The sequence below is a fragment of the Balaenoptera ricei genome, chromosome 8 (genome assembly GCF_028023285.1).
Source record: "Balaenoptera ricei isolate mBalRic1 chromosome 8, mBalRic1.hap2, whole genome shotgun sequence".
Taxonomy (NCBI): domain Eukaryota; kingdom Metazoa; phylum Chordata; class Mammalia; order Artiodactyla; family Balaenopteridae; genus Balaenoptera; species Balaenoptera ricei.
Genome location: NC_082646.1, coordinates 18881309 through 18906757, shown reverse-complemented (window position 1 = coordinate 18906757; position 25449 = coordinate 18881309). Strand labels below are relative to the sequence as shown.

Below are 25449 nucleotides of genomic sequence, written 5' to 3'. Positions count from 1 at the left end.
TATTTTTGTTTTTATTTTCATTACTCTAGGAGGTGTGTCAAAAAAAATCTTGCTGTGATTTATGTCAAAGAGTGATTTTCCCTATGTTTTCCTCTAAGACTTTTATAGTGTCTGGTGTTACATTTAGGTCTTTAATCCATTTTGAGTTTATTTTTGTGTATGGTGTTAGGGAGTGTTCTAATTTCATTCTTTTACATGTAGCTGTCCAGTTTTCCCAGCACCACTTATTGAAGAGGCTGTTTTTTCTCCATTGTATATTCTTGCCCCCTTTGTCATAGATTAGGTTACCATAGGTATGCGGGTTTATCTCTGGGCTTTCTATCCCATACCATTGATTTATACTTCTGTTTTTGTGCCAGTACCATACTGCCTTGATTAGTGTAGCTTTGTAGTATCTCCTGAAGTTGAGGAGCCTAATTCCCCCAACTCCGTTTTTCTTTCTCAAGATTGCTTTGGCTATTTGGGGTCTTTTGTGTTTCCATATAAATTGTAAAATTTTTTGTTCTAGTTCTGTGAAAAATGCCATTGGTAATTTGATAGGGATTGCATTGAATCTAGATTGCTTTGGGTAGTATAGTCATTTTCACAGTACTGATTCTTCCAATCTGAGAACATTGTGTATCTCTCCATCTGTTTGTGTAATCTTTGATTTCTTTCATCAGTGTTTTATAGTTTTCTGAGTACAGATCTTTTGCCTCCTTAGGTAGGTTTATTCCAGGTATTTTATTCTTTTTGTTGCAATGGTAAATGGGAGTGTTTCCTTAATTTCCCTTTCTGATTTTTCATTGTTAGTGTATAGGAATGCAAGAGATTTCTGTGCATTAATTTTGTATCCTGCAACTTTACCAAATTCATTGATTAGCTCTAGTAGTTTTTTGGTGGCATATTTAGGAATTTCTATGTATAGTATGATGTCATCTGCAAACAGTGACAATTTTATTTCTTCTTATTCACTTTGTATTCCTTTTATTTCTTTTTCTTCTCTGATTGCTGTGGCTAGGACTTCCAAAACTATTTTGAATAATAGTGGTGAGAGTGGACATCCTAGTCTTGTTCCTGACCTTGGAGGAAATGGTTTCAGTTTTTCACCATTGAGAATGATGTTTGCTGTGGGTTTGTCATATATGCCCTTTATTATGTTGAGGTAGGTTCCCTCTATGCCCACTTTCTGGAGAGTTTTTATCATAAATGGGTGTTGAATTTTGTCAAAAGCTTTTCTGCATCTATTGAGATGATCATATGGTTTTTACTCTTCAATTTGTTAATATGGCGTATCACATTGATTGATTTGCATATATTGAAGAATCCTTCCATCCCTGGGATAAATCCTACGTGATCATGGTGTATGACCCTTTTAATGTGTTGTTGTATTCTGTTTGCTAGTATTTTGTTGAGGTTTTTTGCATCTATGTTCATCAGTGATACTGGTCTGTAATTTTCTTTTTTTGTGATATCTTTGTCTGGTTTTGGTATCAGGGTGATTGTGGCCTTGTAGAACAAGCTTGGGAGTATTCCTCCCTCTGCAATTTTTTGGGAGAGTTTGAGAAGGACAGGTGTTAACTCTTCTCTAAATGTTTGATAGAATTTGCCCGTGAAGCCATCTGGTCCTGGACTTTTGTTTGTTGCAAGATTTTTAATTACAGTTTCAGTTTCATTACCTGTGATTGGTCTGTTCATATTTTCTATTTCTTCCTGGTTCAGTCTTGGAAGGTTATACCTTTCTAAGAATTTGTCCATTTCTTCCAGGTTGTCCATGTAATTGGCATATAGTTGCCTATAATAGTCTCTTATGATCCTTTGTATTTCTGCAGTGTCAGTTGTAATTTCTCCTTTGTCATTTCTAATTTTATTGATTTGAATCCTCTCCCTTTTTTCTTAATGAGTCTAGCTAAAGGTTTATCAATTTTATTTATCTTCTCAAAGCACCAACTTTTAATTTTATGCTATTGTTTTCTTTGTTTCTATTTCATTTATTTCTGGTCTGATCTTTATGATTTCTTTCCTTCTACTGACTTTGGGTTTTCTTTGTTCTTCTTTCTCTAGTTGCTTTAGGTGCAAGGTTAGATTGTTTATTTGAGATTTTTCTTGTTTCTTGAGGTGAGATTGAATTGCTATAAACTTCCCTCTTAGAACTGCTTTTGCTGCATCGCATAGGTTTTGGGTCATTGTGTTTTCATTGTCATTTGTTTCTATGTATTTTTTGATTTCCTCTTTGATTTCTTCAGTGATGTCTTAGTTATTTAGTAGTGTATTGTTTAGCCTCCATGTGTTTCTGTATTTTATAGTTTTTCCTGTGATTGATTTCTAATCTCAGAGCATTGTGGTAGGAAAAGATGCTTGATACATTTTGTATTTTCTTAACTTTACTGAGGCTTGATTTGTGACCCAAGATGTGATCTATCCTGGAGAATATTCCGTGTGCACTTGAGAAGAACATGTATTCTGCCACTTTCAGGTGGAATGTCCTATAAATATCAGTTAAGTCTTCTGGTATATTGTGTCATTTAAAGCTTGTGTTTCCTTATTTACTTTTTTTTTTTTTTTTTGGCTGCATTAGGTCTTTGTTGCTGCTCACACAGGTTTTCTCTAGTTGAGGCAAGCAGGGGCTACTCTTCGTTTCGGTGTGCGGGCTTCTTTCTCATTGCAGTGGCTTCTCTTGTTGTGGAGCATGGGCTCTAGGCATGCGGGCTTCAGTAGTTGCAGCACACGGGCTCAGTAGTTGTGGCTTGCGGGCTCTAGAGCGGCACAGGGTCCGTAGTTGTTGTACATGGGCTTAGTTGCTCCGTGGCATGTGGGATCTTCCCAAACCAGGGATTGAACCCGTGTCCCCTGCATTGGCAGGCAAATTCTTAACTACTGTGCCACCAGGGAAGTCCCTCCTTATTTACTTTCTGTCTGGATGATCTATCCATTGCTGTAAGTGGGGTGTTAAAGTCCTCCACTATTATGGTGTTACTGTTGATTTCCCCTTTTATCATTTGCCTTATGTACTGAGGTACTCCTATGTTGGGTGCATAAATATTTATAATCTTCTTGGATTGATCCCTTGATCATTATGCAGTGACCTTCCTTGTCTCTTGTAACAGTCTTTATTTTAAAGACTTTAGACTTTTTAAAATCTGATATGAGTATTGCTACTCCAGCTTTCTTTTGATTTCCATTTGCATGGAATATCTTTATCCATCCCCTCACTTTCAGTCTGTATGTGTCCCTAGGTCTGAAGTGGGTCTCTTGTAGACAGCATATATATAAGTCTTGTTTTTGTATCCATTCAGGAAGCCTGTGTCTTTTGGTTGGAGCATTTAACCCATTCACGTTTAAGGTAATTATCGATATGTATGTTCCTATGACCATTTTCTTAATTGTTTTGGGTTTGTTTTTGTAGGTCCTTTTCTTCTCTTGTGTTTCCCACTTAGAGAAGTTCCTTTAGCAGTTGTTGTACAGCTCGTTTGGTGGTGCTGAATTCTCTTAGCTTTTGCTTGTCTATAAAGCTTTTGATTTCTCCATCGAATCTGAATGAGATCCTTGCAGGGTAGAGTAATGTTGGTTGTAGGTTCTTCCCTTTCATCACTAAGTATATCATGCCACTCCCTTCTGCCTTGTAGAGTTTCTGCTAAGAAATCAGCTGTTAACCTTATGGGAGTTCCCTTGTATGTTATTTGTCGTTATTCCCTTGCTACTTTCAATAATTTTTCTATCTTTAATTTTTGCCAATTTGATTACTATGTGTCTCGGTGTGTTCTCCTTGGGTTTATCCTGTATGGGACTTGCTGTGCTTCCTAGACTTGGGTGGCTATTTCCTTTCCCATGTTAGGGAAGTTTTCGACTATAATCTCTTCAAATATTTTCTCTGGTCCTTTCTCTCTCTCTTCTCCTTCTGGGACCCCTATAATGTGAATGTTGTTGCGTTTAATGTTTTCCCAGAGGTCTCTTAGGCTGTCTTCATTTCTTTTCATTCTTTTTTCTTTATTCTGTTCTGCAGCAGTGAATTCCACCATTCTGTCTTCCAGGTCACTTATCCGTTCTTCTGCCTCAGTTATTCTGCTATTGATTCCTTCTAGTGTAGTTTTCATTTCAGTTATTGTATTGTTCATCTCTGTTTGTTTGTTGCTTTATTCTTCTAGGTCTTTGTTAAACATTTCTTGCATCTTCTTGATCTTTGCCTCCATTCTTTTTCTGAGGTCCTGGATCATCTTCACTATCATTATTCTGAATTCTTTATCTGGAAGGTTTCCTATCTCTGCCTTGTTTAGTTGTTTTTCTGTGGTTTTGTCTTGTTCCTTCATCTGGTACATAGCCCTCTGACTTTTCATCTTGTCTATCTTTCTGTGAAAGACAATAGTGTATTAAATAGAAGTTGTTATGAGTGTTTATGAAGTCAAAAAAAAGCTTATGATTGTCTGCCAATTGTTATTTCAAGAGAGTGATATTTTAATAATCAAATAGTATATACAAAGAAGTTAAGATTTGTGATATCACACTAATTAGATATTATTATTAAAAATTTATATCATATGTAAAGCATTCTTAAAATAGCTAAGTTGACTTTTGCTATGATATTAGAAATGGAAATATATATAAATAAAACATGTATATGTAAAACATATTAGGAATTCTGTAAAATTAGTACCTGGTGGTATATAATAGGGCATCATGGAATGAGACGAAAACAAACTTTTTTTTTTATTTAGCATGATTAAACAAAGTGGAAACGTAACTGAAGTATACAAGCTCATTGAGCTATTTTAAGAGTAATTTTGTTTCTTGGGCTTTTTTTTGTATTTGCCTCAGTTATTTGGAGACATAGAGGTAAGCCAAATCAGTATCTGGGTATATACCTAGATCCAGATGAGTATAGGGGTGAAATAATGGTGTGAATTGTGTCACATTTATATTGTAATTATGTATGCCTAAAAAAAGATGGGAACTTTTATTAGAAATTTTTTTTATCTCCTAACAAGAAAAGTGTAATTAAAAATTTTTTTAATAAAAATGTATTTGCTTTAGTTTCTGAAAGTAAAGGAAGGGTATACACAGACAAACCACATGCATACAAACATTTTTTTTGATGGTAATTAAGTTAAAAAACACAATAAAATAGCACAAAATGAACTGAGCTCCTATATATTTTTAAGAGGCATGTAAGTCACCCAGGATCGTGTGGTGATTATCAATAAGCTACACTCTATGAAATATTTGTTCTATATTACCACATACACTCCATTTTACCCTGCATCCTAATGCTGCTAAAATATAGTAGAAAGCAGCAGCATAGTACAGGGAGATCAGCTCAGTGCTTTGCGATGACCTACAGGGGTGGGATAGGGAGGGTGGGAGGGAGGCTCAAGAGGGAGGGGATATGGGGACATGTGTATGCATATGGCTGATTGGCTTTGCTTTGTAACAGAAACTAACAGAATTGTGAAGCAATTATACTCCAATAAATATCTATTAAAATAAATAAAATAACATAAATATCATAACATAAAATATAGTAGATTTGAAGGATAAATATAACCATTTTAACCTATGATGTTTGTTTTCAGTAAATTCAAATTAAATATTTAAATGTGAATTTTAATATGTGGCTTGTTCTAAATAAAATATTACCACGTAGGTCTAATTTTTGCAACCAAATATTTCATATAAAGATACTTGCCTCTTTACTACTGAAATATAGGGTAGGTCTCCACATTTCACTCTTTTATCCAGTGGGTTTCATTTGTTTTTTTGTGTTTTCTATATGAAATCAAAGGAGCAGTGAAGGTTGACAGGCTTATAGGAGATAATATTGACTCACCAACCACCCAGCAACTTGCAGCCTTATAACTTTTATTGTTTTTACATAGAAAAATTCATCTTAAATTGAAATTTTGGTCTAATTCTGAAGATTCTGTTTGGCAGAAGTCATGGGTGTATCTGTGTTTCTCTGTCCTTGAGATTCAGAAATGCCAAAGGTGTTCTAAGATTCAGTAAACTTGAGTGTTTCTGCATGATACATAAAATGTATCATACTTTGGGATTATTTTAAAAATTTATTTTTGCATTTCTGCACATCTCAATACTTCTGTTTTAGTAAAAATAACTTGTTACTGTAGAGAACTTATATTTTTTTAAAATGCTGGCTTATGTAAAACCTTTGTACCAAACGATCCTCTTTTTTTTTTTTAATTTTTATTTATTTATTTATTTATTTTATTTTTGGCTGTGTGGCTCTTCGTTTCTGTGCGAGGGCTTTCTCTAGTTGTGGCGAGCGGGGGCCACTCTTGATCGCGGTGCGCGGGCCTCTCACTATCGCAGCCTCTCTTGCTGCGGAGCACAGGCTCCAGACGCGCAGGCTCAGTAGTTGTGGCTCACGGGCCCAGTTGCTCTGCGGCATGTGGGATCTTCCCAGACCAGGGCTCGAACCCGTGTCCCCTGCATTGGCAGGCAGATTCTCAACCACTGCACCACTAGGGAAGCCCAAACGATCCTCTTTTTAATGGCCTTGGCATCATTGTCAAGTGCCTGTTTGATTCCTTTCAAAGTGTAACCGTGTGACAGTTGCTCTGTAGACCTTTGGTGCATCTTGATTCCTTCTTTTCATGCTTTGTCAAACATAGGCTTGGCTGCAAAGAAACCTGTAAGTAATGGAAGGAAACACTCTGCTGGTAAAGAATGTTATGCTCCTGAACCTCTACCACCTGGTGTGTCTGGTTTCCTGCCGTGGCGTACTGCAGAACGTGCAAAAAGGAACAGGTAATGGGCTTGCATTGCCTGTCTTTTTCAGTCGTTCAGAATTCTTTATTTTGGAACTTCTATTATGTGGGCGGTCTCTGGTGCTTTCTATAGAGGAAAAAAGATAACTCACACATGGCTTCTGCCTAATGAGCCCTCTCAGGAGGAAAAACAAAAAGTAATTGGGAGTTTCAAGTTGCTTCTCAAGTGTCACAACAGAGGTAACCCCGTGGGAGTCTTGAGGAGACTAAAATTATCACCAATTGTGCAGGTGAGAAAAGTTTCACTAAAGGCAGGTGTAGTTGAGCCAAGCCCTACAGCACAGAAGTAGGAATTTGGGTATGTACGAATGGGAAAAAAGACATTTTAGGCATGGGAAATAGTTTAATGCAGAATGGATGAGAAATATGCATTAGACCTATTCTAAATCAACTGGCTTATTAACTCAGTAAATCAGATTTAGTGAGTCAAACTAGCTTTACCTGACTACTTATCCAGGGGATAGCTGTTCATAGTAATTTTTGTCACAGAACAGTAAATAAAATTGTTGAACTATAGCTTTAGGCTTGCTAAGTGAAATAGATTGCTCTAGATGATTTTCAAGTGACTTACTTGGTAGTATTCACGAAATTGGGGATTAACAATTGCTTAAGAAAACAAAGAGAACTGATTTTAAATAGTACTTGAAGTAGTTACTGTGTAAAATATCTGTTCAGTTGCTCATGTTAAATGGATGTTTATAATCCCCATTGGACAACCGACTACTTTTTGGCAGATGGTAATGTGAATTGTTGTGGCATAAATTATAGTGTTGAATCCCCAGTCTTTGCACTTGAGTTTAACAACTCTGTGGTTTCCTATCTTCTTCTTGAGACACTTAATATCAGGTCCATCCTCGTCACAGAGAGTGGTAAATTAGAGAATGATTAATATCACCATTTAAAGAAGTTATATATCTAATGGGTAGTGCCAGGCCCATTTGCCTCAGAGAATCTGAATTTTTACAATATAATCTAAAAGAGAAATTTAATTACTAATTATAAGCAAAAAAATTGCACATTAAAGAAGATGACAAGTTTTCATCTATCCAGTTAGAGAAAAACACACAGTCTGTCTTTCAAACACGTACATTTTGTATTGGCAGGGATTTTTCTTATTAAGCAATTATTTATTGACCGTCTACTTTGTGCTAGGCACAGGTGCTGGGGATAAACACTTAATAAAATACGCCCCCTATCTTCTAATAACTTGCACTCTAAGTGAGGAAGTAAGCCAACAGTTATAGTAGAGGTTATATACCACTGCTGATGGCAGTATAAAATCTCAGAAACCTTTTGGAAAGAAGTTTGGAGATAGGTACCTCAGAGCCTTAGAAATGTTCATTTGCTTTGATCTCAAACTCATTTTTATGGATTTATTGCAAGAATGTTATTCTCGATATGGAAAAAAGCATTCATGCATAAAAACGGTCATTTTGTCTTATAATATTGAAAAGTTGGAAAGAATTTAAATGTGTAAAATGGTTAACCAGTAAACCCACTCAGTGGAATATTTTGTAGCCCACACAAAAAAATCAAGGTTATGAATCCCCTGATTATATGAGAAATGATTGATTTCAATGTTAAATGGAGAAAAGTTGAACATAAAATTTGATATCCAATATGATGGGAGCTTTGTCCCAGAAAAATCACCCTAGCCAGTGTACAGAAGGGAGGAAGGAGAGCAGATGACAGGAAGGAAAATTATTCCAAAGCCTTATCATTAGTCTTATTTAAGTAATGGAATATCAAGCAATTTTACTTTCTAACTTTTTTGGTTCCATATTTCCATGTAAGGGACATGAATTATGAATACTTTGTAGGAGGAGGGTACCCTTTTTCACAAAAATTTAACACTGTGTTCTAATTCCCTCCATTAGAGGGAGAAAGTATTTCATGTAATTGCACTTTGATGTGCTATTTAGAACCAGTCAGGAATTTTAGTCTACTTTCCTCTGACTGTGGTGAGAGTTTTTTGTTTGTTTGCTTATTTGTTTAGAATTTCTTTGCAATCAGTTTTAGAAGATTGATTAAACCATTATATTAAAAGTAGAGGAATTTTGCAATTTTTTCCCCTTTTTCCCCATTGAAAACTTGACTGGCTTTAGTAATGAAACATTAAAGAATTTGAAGTTCTTAGGCTCTCAATTTTTTAAACATGTTCTGAATATAAAGATATATGTTCATTGAGCAAATGCTTGAAAACAATGAACAACTTATTGAAGGAAATAAAAGCCACCTCTGCATGTACACACACCTAATCTGCTCTTTTGTCTTAAAAAAGTATCAAAAATATTTTGCTATGTCACTGAATACTCTTCTACATCAGAGAATTTGATTAAGCTTATGCATCATCTCCCAGGAAAAACACACAGATATATTTTGAATGTAGAACTCCTGAAGCCCATTCATTAACTCTGGTGGAGACTTCCTGTCATTCTTTTCTTAGTGGCTTCATAGCGCATTCCTTCAGATGGTGAGCTGTTTTTATTGAAACCAATCCCAATTTGTAGGCTCTTAGCTTTCTTCTAGGGTTTGGTTATAAACAATCTTATGACATCACGTTGGTAGATAAATCTTTGTCCACATCTTTGATTTCCTTAGGGTAAACTCCTGATGTAGGATTGTTGTTAGGTACCAAAAGCTACTCTCCAGAAAGTGACACCAGTTCCTCTCCCAATGATGGCATATAATAGAGTTCCTCATTCTTTAAGTGATTGTTCAAAGCAGTTAAAATGTATAAATATACCTTACTGTTCTCTTAAGTATTCTGATTGTTTATCGCTGCATAAGAAACCACCCCGAAACAGTGGCCTAAAACAATGACAATCATTTATTTTGTTCATGAACCTGGAGGTTGAGTAGAATATTAATTCTTTTACTACACTCTTACTGACTGAAAACAATACCTATTAGACTAGCTCACAGTTCTGCAGGTCAGAAGTGCAGGCACAGCGTGACTGGGTTTCCTGCTCAGATACACATGGGAACATGTGGTTTCCCTCCTGAGAGTGTTAAAGCACGTGAAATTTAAGTGTAACACACTGAGCCCCAAATGTTGGATGTTCACCATAGTTTGTGTGGGTCACAGAGCTGAAATCGAGATGTCAGTCTGGCTGTGTTAGCATCCAGAGGCTCTGGGAAAGGATGGCTCCAAGCTTCTTCGGCTTGTTGGCATAATTCAGATTCTGCAGTTGCAGGACAGAGGTCCCCATTTCCTTGCTGGCTGTCAGTCGGGGGACAGTCTCAGCTCCTAGAGGCCTCTCGCTTGCCTTCCCTGCCACAGCATTTGACTTCTTCAGAGCCAGCAATGGAGAGTCTCCCTCTTGTCCCTTTTGTACTTCAATTCAGGAAGAGTTCAGGTCCTTTTCATGGGGTGCCTGAGTAGGTCACATCCACCTAGAATAATCTCCCTATCTTAAAAAAATCAACTGATTTTGAACCTTAATTCCGTCTGCAAAATCCCTTCACTGCCGCACCTAGATTTAGAGTTTGATTGGATAAGTGGAAGGTTTGTGCACTTCAGTTAAGTAGGAGTCTTAGGGGCTCTGTTAGAATTCTGCCTATTGCAAGCAGTGTCCCCACCTCAAGGACTGAAGTGTCTTAGTTCCTAAAACTCCTAAGAGAGTTTATCAGTGTTCATTTTATCTTATTGACCTTGGTGAATGGGAAGACTACCACCTCCGTGAACAGGAATGGTACCCAGCTTCCTGAGTCCACAGTGTGGCTTGCTACTTAGTGGTGTGACCTTGGCTGTGCTGCTCTACTTACTCTACTTCTCTGCCTCTGTTTCCCTCATCTGTAAAATAACACGGAGTTAGTGATTGTTCTTTCCTCGTAAGGTTTGTTTTTTTTTTAATAAATTTATTTTATTTATCTATTTTTGGCTGCGCTGGGTGTTTGATACTGCTCACAGGCTTTCTCTAGTTGCGTCGAGCGGGGGCTACTCTTCGTAGTGGTGTGCAGGCTTCTCGTTGCGGTGGTTTCTCTTGTTGCAGAGCATGTGCTCTAGGCGCGCAGGCTTCAGTAGTTGTGGCACGCGGGCTCAGTAGTTGTGACACAGGGGCTCTAGAGCATAGGCTCAGTAGTCGTGGCGCACGGGCTTAGTTGCTCTGAGGCACGTGGGATCTTCCAGGACCAGGGCTCGAACCCATGTCCCCTGCACTGGCAGGCGGATTCTTTTTTTTTTTTTTTTTTAATCTTTTATTTATTTATTTATTTTTATATATTTATTTTTGGCTGTGTTGGGTCTTCGTTTCTGTGCAAGGGCTTTCTCTAGTTGCGGCAAGCGGGGACCACTCTTCATCGCGGTGCACGGGCCTCTCACTATCACGGCCTCTCTTGTTGCGGAGCACAGGCTCTCAGATGCGCAGGCTCAGTAGGTGTGGCTCACGGGCCCAGTTGCTCCGTGGCATGTGGTATCTTCCCAGACCAGGGCTCGAACCCGTGTCCCCTGCATTAGCAGGCAGATTCTCAACCACTGCGCCACCAGGGAAGCCCTGGCAGGCGGATTCTTAACCACTGTGCCACCAGGGAAGCCAAGCCCCCTCTTATGGTTTTGATAATTAGATTATTTAATGCCCAGGGAACTCCAGGAAGAGTGCTTGACTGTAAATTGCTCTAAAAGTGATTACTTTTTAAAAATATGCTTTTGAATCTGCAATTATGCAATTCAGGTATGTTAAGCATGTTCATTAATAGGACTTCCTACTATAGAGAGACCCACAAATAAAAATAGAATTTTTCTTTCTTGGCCTTAACTATTTATTTCTGACTTGCTATGTTATACACATATGCCTTTTATGGTGGGCTGCCACAAATTTATGTTGGAAAAAGTAGAATTTAAATAAATCTTTACTATGCTAATTTGATAGATTTTGATAATTCATTTCACTAGCATGGTATGATATTACCAGTAGCAGACTAAAATCTGAATTCACTTCTGGCTATGCCCTTAAATCCTGATGAGTCCTATAGCTGGAAAGGCTTTTGGATATTATACTACGAATTAGTTATAACATTTACTCTGTTTGTTTAGGAAAAACTGGAGGAGTGCCTAAAGCAGTTAAAGGAGGAAAGAGTAATAAGACTTAAGGCTGATAAATGAGTCAATGAAGTAAACAATTTCTTATACTTTTGAGAGTGTTTTGGTTTTATTTTGATTTGATTTTAAGCCATATACACATAGTTTGTAAACTTTAAAACTGTAATATGTTGCAGATTGGTTGTATCATATGGACTTTTGCATTTACTGGTATTTAGTGATCATATGATCGATATTCCAGAAAGTATGTTTTTAAAGATGTGAAAATCTCGTTTTGTGTGTGTGTGTGTGTGTGTGTGTGTGTGCTTTCTTATGACATTAGCTTATTTTCTGTTCATGATTCTTTGATTCAAGAAAGCACTTTTTGTGCATATACTGTATATACAGTAGCATAAAAGACATGATGAGACTCTCCTGGCAATGAATTAGGAAAGTGAATCATTTAAATAAATTTAAGATATTGGAAAACTTCTAAGAATGCAATGAAAGATAAAAATATATACTATAAGAATTACATTAGGTAATGTGCATGAAAGCAGGGCATAATCTAAAAAGTTCTATATAAATATACTTTATCATAGGTTGAGCGTAGGGAGGAATTTTTCAAAGTGCATCCACTGGATTGGTGGACACGCATTCAATAAATGTTGAGCACCTGCTTATATAAGGCAAAAGGGGCATCATGAACATAACAGCCTTCCTGAGAAATACTAGAGTTGAGCTTATAGGGGGTTTTAAGTGCATAGGTGATGAGCGGAAGGGGAAGAGTGCACGGGAGTGAATATTTTGAAGAAGCCATAGAAAATATTGGTGATCGTACATTTAATAAATCGGGTTGGGTATGATTTAGGACTTTTAAACGTAAGCATTAGATATTTTGCTTACTAAAGTTAATTCTTAACATTCAGCAGAGTTGTAATATGTTTTGTTCAAATCAGATTCTATAATTCACTTTCTAATTTAAGGGAAACTTAAAGCAGGTAATTTTCTAATGTGGAATGAGGCTCCATTATGAATTGAACCAGTTAGAAATGTGATCTTTTGTGAAAGATCATTAATAAAACGATAACTTTGGTTTATTTATATACCATCTAAGTGTTATATAGGAAACTTTGTTGGGTGCCTGGGGGTTTTGGTTATTATGTGATATGGTCTCTGTCTTTACTGGTGGAGAGTTAGGTTAATTACAGATTAATTACATTTTGAGTGTTTTAGTTTTGTTCCTTGAAACTAGACAAGACTACTTTTGATGACAATGAGAAAAAATCATGTCAGACATTTTCAGTCTTCTTTTATAGCTGGAACATGAAAATGCCCAGTTAAGAAATATAAATTTCTCTTTGTCTGAAGCCCTTCATGCCCACTCATTGACAAGCATGATCCCGGATGATGAAGGTGTTTTGGGCAGCACTGAGAATTCTTTCCAGAAGTTCCATGCTTCCTTGGATCTCCTTAAAGATGCTGGGTTAGTTCATTTCTCTTCATGGCGTTCTCCTCTTTGCGACTATAATGATAGTTTGCTGAGGAACTGGAGCAATTTTCATCACTTACGTGGCCATATTTAGCCAAATTTAGTGCAATTATAGGTAATATAATAGACGTTTTAAAATGAGGAATTAAATTTTTTAAGAAATGCAGATAGGGGAGCCTGCTTTGGTAGAGTGGGGAGCCCATTATAAAGCAGTAACCTGTAGACAGAGTAATTAGTAGGTATAGTTTTTTGTAAAGACTAAATTGAGGGCAGTTTTCATTGAAAATATTCAGGAATGGATAAGAATTTTCCTATCTTTCATTTATTTTGCTTGTTTGATAAGTTTGAATTAAAGTTATTTTTGTCTTAGACATAAAAATTATGATTAATCTGCAGGGAAGATATAGGTCAGTGGTTCTCAACCGGGAGCAATTTTGCTGAAAGAGGGAAGTGGAGATTGATAGTTGATGGAGTGGTGTTTTGTCAGTGAATGAACTGGTGTTGGGAAGGAAGGAACAAACACATTCTTGGAAACTGGAGGAAAGGTGGTAAAGAAGTGTGGGAATGGAGGTGTGGCAGGCAGTGGATGGCGTGCATGGTACATGTTGAAGCTGCTAGTGAGACAGTGGGATGTCTCCTAGAGGATGAATCTGGAAAGGGCTGAGAATTTGGGGGAGAGAGAGGCTAGTAGTCTGGAGTAGGATGTTGGCTTTTAAGATTTTAGAAGTATTTCATGATTGTAGGTCTGGGGAAATCTAAACTGCTCTTATGTGATTATAATAACCTTCGTCTTTTCTCCTTTCCTCCTCTGGTCCAGGCTTGGGCAGCTGGCCACAATGGCTGGTATAGATCAGTCAGATTTTCATTTACTAGGTCGTCTCCAGATGAATTCCACTGTTAGTAGTCTACCTAAAGAAGAAAAGAAGGCACTTGAAGAAGAAAAATCAGAATCAAAGCAGAGTGCCCCAGTACAAATGCAAAATCTCCAAGTAAGTGGACAGGACAGCACTTAATGATTCTAAGAGTGATTAGCAAAAAGGAAATGACCAAGTCAGAGAGAGAATAATAATGGTCAGTCTCTAATAGTTCATATGCTCGGGAGCTAGAAGACTCTGGGGTCCTCTCCAAATCTGAGATTAGTAAATGTGGGCCCATTTCATGATACTGTATTGTCGTACATAAGAAAACTGGAAGTTCTTTAGAAAATTTATGAGTTAAAGCAAACTCTCCTTAATGAAGAAAGAAAACATTAAAGAAAATATTCCAAATTTTAAATTGTATAAATGTCTATTCTATTCATATTTTATCTAGGTTTCTATTTGTATGCAGTCAGCTTACAATGAAGGAACACTAATGAAGGTACACGTACTGATATAATTTTTAAAATAAGTAATCTTGACATAGCTAATATGTAAGATATTATAGTGACTCACCTGGTCATGGGAATGGGAGGGGAAACCTGTCAGCTTTTCCTCTAGCCTTACTTGGAACCCCCTTCGCCCACCTCAGCCAATCTCAGACTGGTCTTGGGAACTGACAGCTTGAGAACACAGTCTGGTCACAAACTATATGCTGTTTACATGTGCCTGGAGGATAGAAAAGAAATTAATTTTCTTACAGAGTAGAGTTTCATTTTTAGTGAGGGAAAGGAAATGGGTAATAACTACCCCAATCACCAAAGTCTGAAAATGTAGAGGACATAGCCTTGGATATAGCTAGGTTAAGCTGAGAATCACTTGGCAAGATATAATTAGAAAAAACTGGCTCTGAAATCTTCTGAATAATCAATTGACTGTGTTAATAATAAGATCACAGAGTAACATTGAAGTTTGAACTCTACTTTTTAATGGTTGGCTTTGTTCATCACTGAATTTTTGTCTTGTCTTTTGTCTTTCCCTCCAGTTTCAAAAAATTACAGGTGATGCTGGGATTCCTTTGCCTCTCGACTCCTTCCATGTCCCAGTCTCTAGTCAGGAAGCCTTAGAAACTTCCAAAGACAACCTGGGGGTCCCAGTCACAGAGCAGCGGCACGAGTCTTTTGAAGATTTCATTGCTAGAACATGCTCTCCTTCAGCAGACATCATTTCTGGAACTGGAAGTCAAAGAAAAGAAGAGGAATTATCTAGAAATAGCAGGTCTTCTTCAGAGAAAATGAGCAAAGCAGGTGAATATACCAAAAAATACTCTGCTAAGGAACAACCTGGGAAGGACCTGCATTCCTGCACTGACTCACCTGTAAAGCAGAAAAGCAAAGGAATTGGGCAAAATAATTCTTTGCTTAATGAACCAATTAGAAGTGAGTCTTCGAAAAAACACATTTCTGTTAAGAAAGAGAGTAGAATAGTGACTGTTTCATCAAAGACAACTAAAAGTAAACTCAGTCTACTAGAACATTCTGAAAGTGATACTCTTGGATCTGATTGTGAATTTCCAGAAACCATCCATACTCCATCATGCCTAACATAGGTCTAAATCTTTTACAATCTTTTAAAATTATGTTTTTGCCTTCAAATTTTAATAAATTACTTATGTTTTTATTATAGCATATGGTGTTTTGAAATACTTGACTGGAAGCCATTAGAGAAAGATTTATCTATACTTTTTTATTACAATGAAAGTTTTGGTGTATTTTTCCTCGTGACACTTTGCACCATTCATTCAGCTAGTGTTTACTGAGGGCTTCATATGTACGGTACTTCTCTGGGTGCTATTGCTTTCAGCAGTGAACAAAATAAAGCCTTTACTCTCCTGGAACTAACACTCTGTGGTGGGAGAAAACATAAACAACAAAACAGGGTAAGGGGTAAAAAGAGATGGGAATAATAAATGGAATAGTTTTGCCATTTGGTTAAATGTCAAACTATTATAAATCATATGGCCAGAAGCCATTGACATATTTTAATTCACAATAACCAGCGAGCCTCAAACATTTACCAAGGCACTTAACCGTGTTTATGGATTACAGCAACACTATGAGGTAGGGAATTATTACCACCCCCTTTTTATAGATGAGGAGTCTGAGGAGACATTATGTGAGTTACCCAAAATTACACAGCTATAAGTAAGTGGTAAGCTGGGATGTGACCAGAACCCATGCTCTTTTTTTTAATGTATGGACTTTATTATGTTTCATTTGTTTCTGATTTATGTGATTTTTTTTAAAAGATTTTTTTGATGTCGACTATTTTTAAAGTCTTTATCGAATTTGTTACAGTATTGCTTCTGTTTTATGTTTTGGTTTTTTGGCCACAAGGCATGTGGGATCTTAGCTCCCCGACCAGGGATCGAACCCTCACCCCCTCCATTGGAAGGCGAAGTCTTAACCACTGGACCACCAGGGAAGTCCCCCTTATGTGATGATTTTTATGGCAGTTTTTTTAAATTTTATTTTTTATTGATGTATAGTAGAATTACAGTGTTGTGTTAATTACTGCTGTACAGGAAAGTGACTCAGTTATACATTTATATACATTCTTTTACATATTCTTTTCCATTACAGTTTATCACAGGATATTGAACATAGTTCCCTGTGCTATACAGTAGTACCTTTTTGGGGTTTTTTAAATACATCCACTTTTTTTTTAATAAATGTATTTATTTATTTTTTTATTTTTGGCTGTGTTGGGTCTTCGTTGCTACACGCAGGCTTTCTCTAGTTGCACTGAGTGGAGGCTTTTTTGAGGTGCGTGGGCTTCTTATTGTGGTGGCTTCTCTTGTTGCGGAGCACGGGCTCTAGGTGCATGGACTTCAGTAGTTGTGGTACACGGGCTTCAGTAGTTGTAACTCGCAGGCTCTACAGAGCAGGCTCAGTAGTTGTGGCGCACGGGCTTAGTTGCTCCACGGCATGTGGGATCTTCCCGGACCAGGGCTCGAACCCGTGTCCCATGCATTGGCAGGCATATTCTTAACCACTGCGCCACCAGGGAAGTCCCACGTAGGACCTTTTTGTTTCTCCATCCTGTATATACACCAGTTTGAATCTGCTAATCCTAAACTCCCAATCCAACCCTCTCCCACCGCCTCCCCCTTGGCAACCACCAGTCTATTCTCTATGTCCTTGGTTATGTTTCTCTTTCACAGATAGGCAGAACCCAGGCTCTTAATTACTTTGTTATCCTGTTTCCTTGTTAAGAGAGGAAGGGTTTAAGGAAGGCACTGAGAGAGAAGCCAGTGAGTACTAGAAGTGCAAAACAGTGGGACTGTCAGAAAGCACACCTGTCTCCTTCCCCCATCTGAGCAGAATTTTTAAATGGCAGAGTATGTAAGAGTATGTGATGACACATCTCTGGATTAAATTATGTCTCCCTGGTAAAACATGCACAGATAAGTCTTTAGTTCAATCAGACTGAAAGGTGAGATCAGAGAAAAGCTGGAGTGTCAGATTTCTTCTAAAAGGTCCTGCCTGATTGTTACTAAGAGGACTACTAGAGTACTAGTTAGTTCATTCGTCATGGATTGAGTGTTAGAGGAGTGAAACAATGAGCAAGATGTAGCGTTGGCCCTTTAGCAGTGGAATGAGAGGGGAAGACACACAGCAGATATCTCATCCTGCACGTGACATGCTGTGACGGGCATATTCAGGGCGTTTAGTCAGTGTTTGTGGAAGAAGAGGGGGAGCTGTGAGGCAAAGAAAAGTCATCGAAAGAGGCAGTCCCTAAGCTAAGTCTTAAAGGACTCGTGAAAAACTGGTGAGTCAGCCGGTGAAGGGCAAGGACACTCAAGGCAGAGAGGACAGCGGAAGTCCAGAGCCGTGAGTGTGCGAGGGGTGTGTTACGGAGCCACAGGCACAGGCTCTGGAGCATCAGTGCAGTGTCACCAGGCAGTGGCAAGCGCCGCTAAAGGAGGCAGCGAGGAGGAGGGGAGAGGGTCTTAGCCATCCATGTGCATGGAGCTGGTTTCCTCAGAAAATAGCTAAGAATGGAAAGGACAAGTTCAGGTGGCATTTTAGACCACTGACGTCAGTATGGATGAGGAATTTGAAGAAGCCTGGAGACAATTATGCCCCACTCTTCTGAGGAGCAGTGTTTTTTATTTTCAAGTGGGACTTTCACGCTGCCACCTCCTTTCCTGCCCCTACTGAAAGGTTTATAGGCCGGCAGAAGGGAGAACCTGGCTTAAGTAAAGTTAATCAGGTTTGCTTACTGTACAGCTTCTCGGGGCTGCTGTAGGCTACTGTTCATTCTGGATCATCACAGCAGGCGTATGGTACACAGCCATCCTCAAAGCTATTTGACTCTAGAGTCCTTTTTTAATAGAACTGCCTAACAACTGGTTCCACCAAACAGCAATTTGGTAACTTCTAGACCAGGTAACAGCAAGAAGAAAGGGGTCTGAAATAAGATATAGATGAAGGGAGGAAATAAGTTCTAATTGTATTTAGGAAATTGCAAACAAGACTTGATCTTGGGAAGTAAGGAAGAAGTAGGAGGCGGAGGCTGAACCCACATCTGTGTGACTAAGTTTGGGTGGTGGTATCATTGAGTTTGGAAATAGGGGATAAAGAACTGAATTGGGGAAAAGACTTTAGTTCTGGACACGTTGAATTTTAAAGCACCTGTAGAATTCAGGAGACAAACTGGTAGATAACTGGACCTGCATGTGAAGACATGGAAAGATAAAAATTTGAATGTCATCAGCACATATCAGCAGTCATTAAAATCATGAAAATGGATGAGATTTCAGAAAATTGTGAGTACTGACAACGTTTAAGTAATAAGCAGAGAAAGAATTCTGGGAAGGAGAGAGGTGATAGAGTTTCAAGAAGGAGGAAGTAGATGACAGCATCATCCTTCAGAGAATGTAAGTGTCCATTGGATTTAGGTCCCCAGTGACCTTAGAGCAATTCAGTGAAGTGGTGGACAAGAAAGCCAGATGGCAATAAATTGAGGGCATAGGGCTGCCTGTTGGGGCCAGGCGGGGCTAGTGAAGACAGTGGGAATAGGCTGCTCTGAAGGAGTTTGGATGAAAAGAGAAAATAATTAGCAAAAAAGAATTTTTTAGAATGAGAAGGACTTATATTTTATATGTTGAAATGAAGGAACCGATAAAGGAGATCCTGAAGATGTAGATAATAATTTAGAGAATTGGGGAAACATGGACATATGAATAAGAAAAAAACCTTGCACAGTATATAAAAATCACTTGTATCCTTCGAGTTGGATGGATACTGGTAAGTTTGGGAGGAAATAAAGGTAAGAAGATATAGAGGTAAATGAGTTCATACTGATAGCCTCAGTTTTCTTTGACACAGATTTTTCAGAGACACATATATACATATACATAATTACAGTTTTAAAATTCTTTCACAGTTACATGTTTTATTAACCACGTCTGAGAAAAGTCATTGATTTTCATTTTGTACAGCATTATCTTGTAAGGACAAGATACAGTGACAACTTCCAAGCTTTTTGCATATCAGAACTGAAACTGAAAATATCTCCATAATTGAATTTTCACTTCTTATTTGTAATAAGTTTATCCTTAGGAGGATACTTTCATAGTGTTTGATCACAGATGAGTTTGGGCATTGCTATCACTCAATAATGTTAAGCATCTGTCAGGTTCTCTCCTATACTATATATTAATTTTTTCTCCGTTAAGCAAATATTTATTGGCGGCCTGTGGGAATAAGATACACCTAGGTCCTCTTTCCTTGGTACATTCACAAAAGCCTCTGAAACTAAATTTCCAAGTCAGGCCATACTAAGGCCTGGCATAATAAGTTTTCATCGTTAACAGTTTTTTTGTGTTTGTGGGGTTTTTTTGTTTTTGTTTTTTTGAAGCAAGGATAAGACACTGTCTTAACTCAGTAGTTGTCCATTGATGAATAAGTCAAAGAAGACACTGATGAAGCATGGTATTTTGAATATCCTTTCCACAGAATAGGTAATGGGTCGTCCTGAAACTCTGGTGAGATGCTTATCATTTTCAGATTTTGGAGTGGCAGAGAAAACCCTATTACACCTTGAATTATCACTAGAAACATGAATTCAGCCAAATAAAAACAGTGCCTCTGCCTACTGAGGTTGTCAATTTCCATCTTAACAAAAGTGAACATTTCTCCTTTAGATTAAAATCAAGAAAATCCCCTCTGTCCAGGATACAATAATGGGGTACAAGAAAGAGGAAAACTGAAGGTATTCCCTCTTTACACCTAAACAGTGAATTCATTCTGATATCAAATATTTGTTATGATTCTGCTATGACCAGGTGATTTATTGTGTTTAGAGATCAAGTTACTGTTCATTCTTAGTAAGTAAGAAAAATCCATGTTTTAGGACTCTGAATAGTAACTTTATGTATTTTATATATATATTAAAAATAAATATATATATTATATATAATATATATTCCACCTATTCAACAAAATTGTAATTTTCATCATCTCTTACGAATGATCAACTGTATTTACTCTTTGGAAAGGGCTTATAGGAAATTTAAGTCTCCATATATTTTTATATAAGACCATGGAAACCAAATTCTCAACTGGGAGCAAACTTAGGTTTTACTATGAAGGTTTATGCTTGCCTGGCCTTAGAGTGGTAGGCCAGGAACTCAAGGTCTAGTTTCTTTCCTCTAAGTTACTTTCATTGATGCCACCCTGAAAAAATTTGGAGGGAGTATTTTTTGAATTAGCTTTATCTCAGTAACCCTTTAAAAATGCTTCAGGGTATGGGGCACATAACTGTCAAAATGTTCAAGCAACTCTTGTTGATTTAAGTGTAATTGATCAGGAGCAATACAGGAAAGAGCTGGGTACAAAAGACAAAAGGCCCGAAGCTATTTCATGTATAGTTTTTGGCTTATTGTACAAAACAGAGAAAGTCTCATACACTCACACAGCCAAGGTCCCCTACTGTTCTCTCCTTTTAGTAGAAATAAAAGAGAGCTAGTTTCTCAGTAGCAGCATTCTATCCTTAAGTGGGTACACAGTGATATTCTAATGGTCTCTGGAGCAGAGAATAATTCCGTGGCAGCTCTGACCTCCAGTCACCAGGTTCTCTGTAACTTAGTCTTTCATGGCCAAGGACTATAATCATTATTTCGATTTCTATTTAGCATCTCAAAATTGAAAGGATTCCATGGACAACAAAACAGTAAGTGATTTCATGAAGTGTTTTAGTATGGATAAAATAATAAACTATAAAAATACAAATCATCAGTAAAGCTTTTTCTTTCCGGAGAACTATATTCAGAAATTAATGTAAGCATCTAAGGTGCGCATGTGTTTTTTCACCCATGATCATGTTTGTGTGTGTGTGTGTGTGTGTGTGTGTGTGCATTCCACTGCTACAGGAGACATGCAAAATAATATCAGATTTGCTACTATATGAAGTACTGGTTTCTCCCAAGAACTGTGTGCTTGCAGGGTTCGTTCAGGAAGGTGAGTGCCCTACCACCACATCGCAGTCATATCTCATCACCTTCGGCAGGAATAATTTACACTTTAACCTTACATGCAGGCGTATTAAATTAGTATTACTCATCGGAACTTGCTTATTAATAAAACAAGCTGAATTAGCCACTGGAGAATCATATTTGGAAATTCAATGACAATTTTACATTTTTAATAAAGGCTCAGAAATATTATTGCAGAGCAGGTGGTACAGAAAACTGTGGTCAAATTTGACATTCATTAATAATTGAAGGGTGGAACGTGACAGGTGAAAATTGATATTGATTTCTTTCCTCTAATATTTGGAAGAGTTCTAAAAGGTAAATAAAATGAGATAACAAGACATAGCAAGTCTCGCTGATCTCTCTGATCACCTCCTCCCCACATATCACTCCTTCGCCTACCATGTTTTGAATAATTCAATGCCCATAGTCTTTCCAGTTCAGTGCATTATAAAACACACTCAAGCTGGGTTTCAATCATATTAGACTGAAAGCTGAACTTTTTATGAAGGATTATTTAAAACAAAATGCGTCTTGAGCCCAACAGCCTTTGAAACCAAACAGTCCTGGGAGTTCAGTAAGGAAATGTCAACACTGTGGAGAACTTTTGGATTCAGAAAATTCAGTAATCCTATTTGATGTATGTTAACCATATCAATATTAACAACCTTCTGCTTGATTTCAGCACTGATTTGAGAGCTGAGTTACTACTGGTCTTGTATTTTAACTAGTTGTGAAAGCACTGAGAGAGTTGTTCTTGGGTTGAACTTGACCTGCCTCTGGGAATGCTCTCTGTTCTATCCATCTTGAAAAGCTTTATTCAAGTGCATTTCTCTGCCTTCCTTCTTCTCATCTGCACCCCTTGGGAAAACGAAAGATGCTCAAATATAGATGTTAACACTGCAGATGCTCTGTTTGGCAATGGTGTCTTTCAGCTTCCCAATAAAAAATTATATTGCTGACCAGCCATTTGACTGAAAAGTGACTCATTTTACTGACAGATATCTGGATTGAGATGCCAAAAGAAATAGGTCATTTCAAATTTCCTTTTTAATTTGAAGTCATAGCTTTGTGTTGCAACACTACTTGTTCAAAAGTTAGATCATGAAGGTTCCTTCCTATGACCTCCAAATAATTAATTAAAATGTTCTTCAATAAGCTATATAAAAAGCAAGCAGAATATTCCTAATTATCAATCTTTCTCTTGAGTCATATAGTTCTTGTAATTTCAAAGAAGAGAAACTCAAATGGAAAATGTTACAGTAGCCAAGCATACCAGCACTGTTATCTAACCATTCAGCAATTTTCTCTGCCAAGTCACTCTGAACCTTAGACTAGTGAGAATGTCTTTTTAATTAATTTTTAAGGTTCTCCTCTTTTGAGTTAAAAAATGTTCACAATTTTATAAGTAAAATTAAAGAAAAAACACAAAATAGACCATCTGAGATGTTTCCATTAGGCATTATATATATATAAATATATATATATATATATATACATAATTTTAATATATATACATATATAAATGCACTGGGATAAATCTCCATCTTCTGTGTCAGTCGGACATAGGTCCATTTTCTTAGGAATAGGGAACTCCTTTCACAATGGAAGTGAGGAAATTGGCTGGACCATCCTTCTTGAATATAATTCCATGAAGCCGCCATTTAAGGTTGTCTGGATCTTGGTTCCTTCTAGCAATCTACTACTCCAACAGTGTGTAGTTCATCAAATTCAGGTCTTTCTGAAGCCAGGCTAGAAATACAAAGTGAGGTGGACGACTGAGGTAACTGACCAAAAAGGAGGAGGAAGAGAGCAAAACAATTTCCCAATTTCATTTTTTACCATATTCTCTGTGCTTTACAAGGGAAAAAATATTTGGGTCTGAGTTCCTTTCATTCTTAGCCATTGTTGGTTCAAAGTCTGAGAAAAAAAAAAAAAAAAAGGTAAAAACGAAAATATGGAGTCCAGAATTCCGTTAGCTCTCTTGCATGCAATATCACAACTTAAAAGACCTTCCAAAATGAAGGAATAAAGTTTTAAAAATATAGCCCAATCTTTTCAATCTAAACAAGTAAACACTAAAATATATATTCTAGAAATCCAGCAAACACACTAACCACAGTCAAAGCAAAGGAAGGCTTATGGTTTACCAAATGACAGTGGCTGTCTACAAGAGAGAGAAAGAGAATACTCCAAAATTCTATCTGACCTGGCAGAGCTCAGCACAGCTACTATTCTTCTTTCCTAAAATCAAGGCATAAAGAAATTGAATAAAACTTGCCAAAATGTCACCCGCTGCCTCCAAAAGCAGATTAAAGAAGGGAGTGTCTAGAAATCAGGATGAAGAAAACTACTTAGAGAAGCCCCTTCTCCTATCAGTGGACCACCAGGGTTTATCTGGGTAATAAAATGATAATAGGCCTTTTTGTCATCTTCTTTTTATAATTTATACATTTAAATTTCAGTTAACATTTAAAAAATATCCAATCAGAATGACAGGCATTTCCAGAAGTATCAGTTTTTTTAATCCTCACCCTTTTACAAATGTGAAAACTGAGGCTCAGTATAGTTGCCAAGGAATTTTCCTAAATCATTGAAGCTGTAAATTTGGGACCTAAGTCTAAATCAGATTCTCATTTTATCTTGGCTATCTTCTTAAAATTCTGTTTAGGGACATGGGGAGGGGGAAGGGGAAGCTGGGACGAAGTGAGAGAGTGGCATGGACATATACACACTACCAAATGTAAAATAGCTAGTGGGAAGCAGCCAAATAGCACAGGGAGATCAGCTCGGGGCTTTGTGACCACCTAGAGGGGTGGGATAGGGAGGGTGGGAGGGAGACGCAAAAAGGAGGGGATATGGGGATATATATATACATATAGCTGAGGCACTGTTATACAGCAGAAACTAACACAACATTGTAAAGCAATTATACTCCAATAAAGATGTTAAAAATATATATATGAAAGCTATACTATAAAATAGATACAGTGATAATATATCTGAGAGGTGGAATTATGGCTGCTTTTTAATCTATTTTTGGATTATTTGATTACTTGATTTCTCTATAAAGAATATGAATCCCTTGTGTAATAAAAGTGACTCAAAACCAAAAAACAAAACAAGAAAAAAAACCAATTCTGTTTAGGAAGAGAGGATAGAATGAAGGTTTGAGCATAGAAATCATCTAGAAATCACTGAAGATACTGGGCCTGTAGTGCAGTTTCATTTGTAGTGGGTTTGGCTTACATTCTTATGTTTAGTTTTATTTCTATACAACTATCAAAGAAGGAGAAAGAAGTTGGGTAATATTTGCATTTGCAACTAATCAAAGCAGAATTGCTTTTAGCTTTAACAAAAAGATCATTTTGTGATCTAAGATTAACATCTTTATTCTTAAATGGAGCATAAATAACATTTATTGGCTAAGATTATTTGCAATAAACAAGACTGTTTACTGTTTACCACCTAGCAGATGACTATTTGTAAGTCTCACTGAGTATGCTAAAAGCTTATACTGAGCTCTCATTTTACCAGAGTGAATTGCAATTAACTTCAGCAGCCAGAATTAATGAAACCGGGTAAATGATGCAAAGATATTCCATAGGGTATTCTGTTTTAATTAGAGATAGAAAATGTGAGTCATTAGAGGTTTTTTAAAATGTTGCATTCTATTACTTTCTCATTTCTCATATTTTAAATCTAGGAATATAGATGAAAACTAAAACATGTTAGCCACCTTAGTTCAGTTTTTAATGTATCAGCTCTGAATTTATATTGAG

General features: G+C 37.2%; 2 protein-coding genes across 4 annotated transcripts in view; one reads left to right on the top strand and one right to left on the bottom strand.

Annotated features, from left to right (window-relative positions):
• The first annotated feature begins 13175 nt into the window (after nt 1-13175).
• LOC132369643 (centrosomal protein of 78 kDa-like) lies at nt 13176-15736 on the top strand. The gene is made up of 3 exons (XM_059929326.1): nt 13176-13264; nt 14088-14259; nt 15173-15736. The coding sequence occupies exons 1-3, from the start codon at nt 13176-13178 to the stop codon at nt 15734-15736; spliced, it is 825 nt and encodes a 274-aa protein (XP_059785309.1).
• A 3817-nt stretch (nt 15737-19553) lies between these two features.
• LOC132370411 (centrosomal protein of 78 kDa-like) overlaps nt 19554-25449 on the bottom strand; it is a 46460-nt gene continuing 40564 nt past the window's right edge. Inside the window, exons 5-7 of one of the 3 annotated variants that reach the window (XR_009504566.1) lie at nt 23877-23911; nt 23510-23587; nt 19554-23419 (exon numbers count right to left, since the gene is read on the bottom strand). The gene's annotated coding sequence lies outside the window, so the exon portion shown is untranslated. The remainder of the gene's footprint in view (nt 23420-23509; nt 23588-23876; nt 23912-25449) is intronic. The other 2 variants (XR_009504563.1, XR_009504564.1) reach the window with 2 other exon arrangements.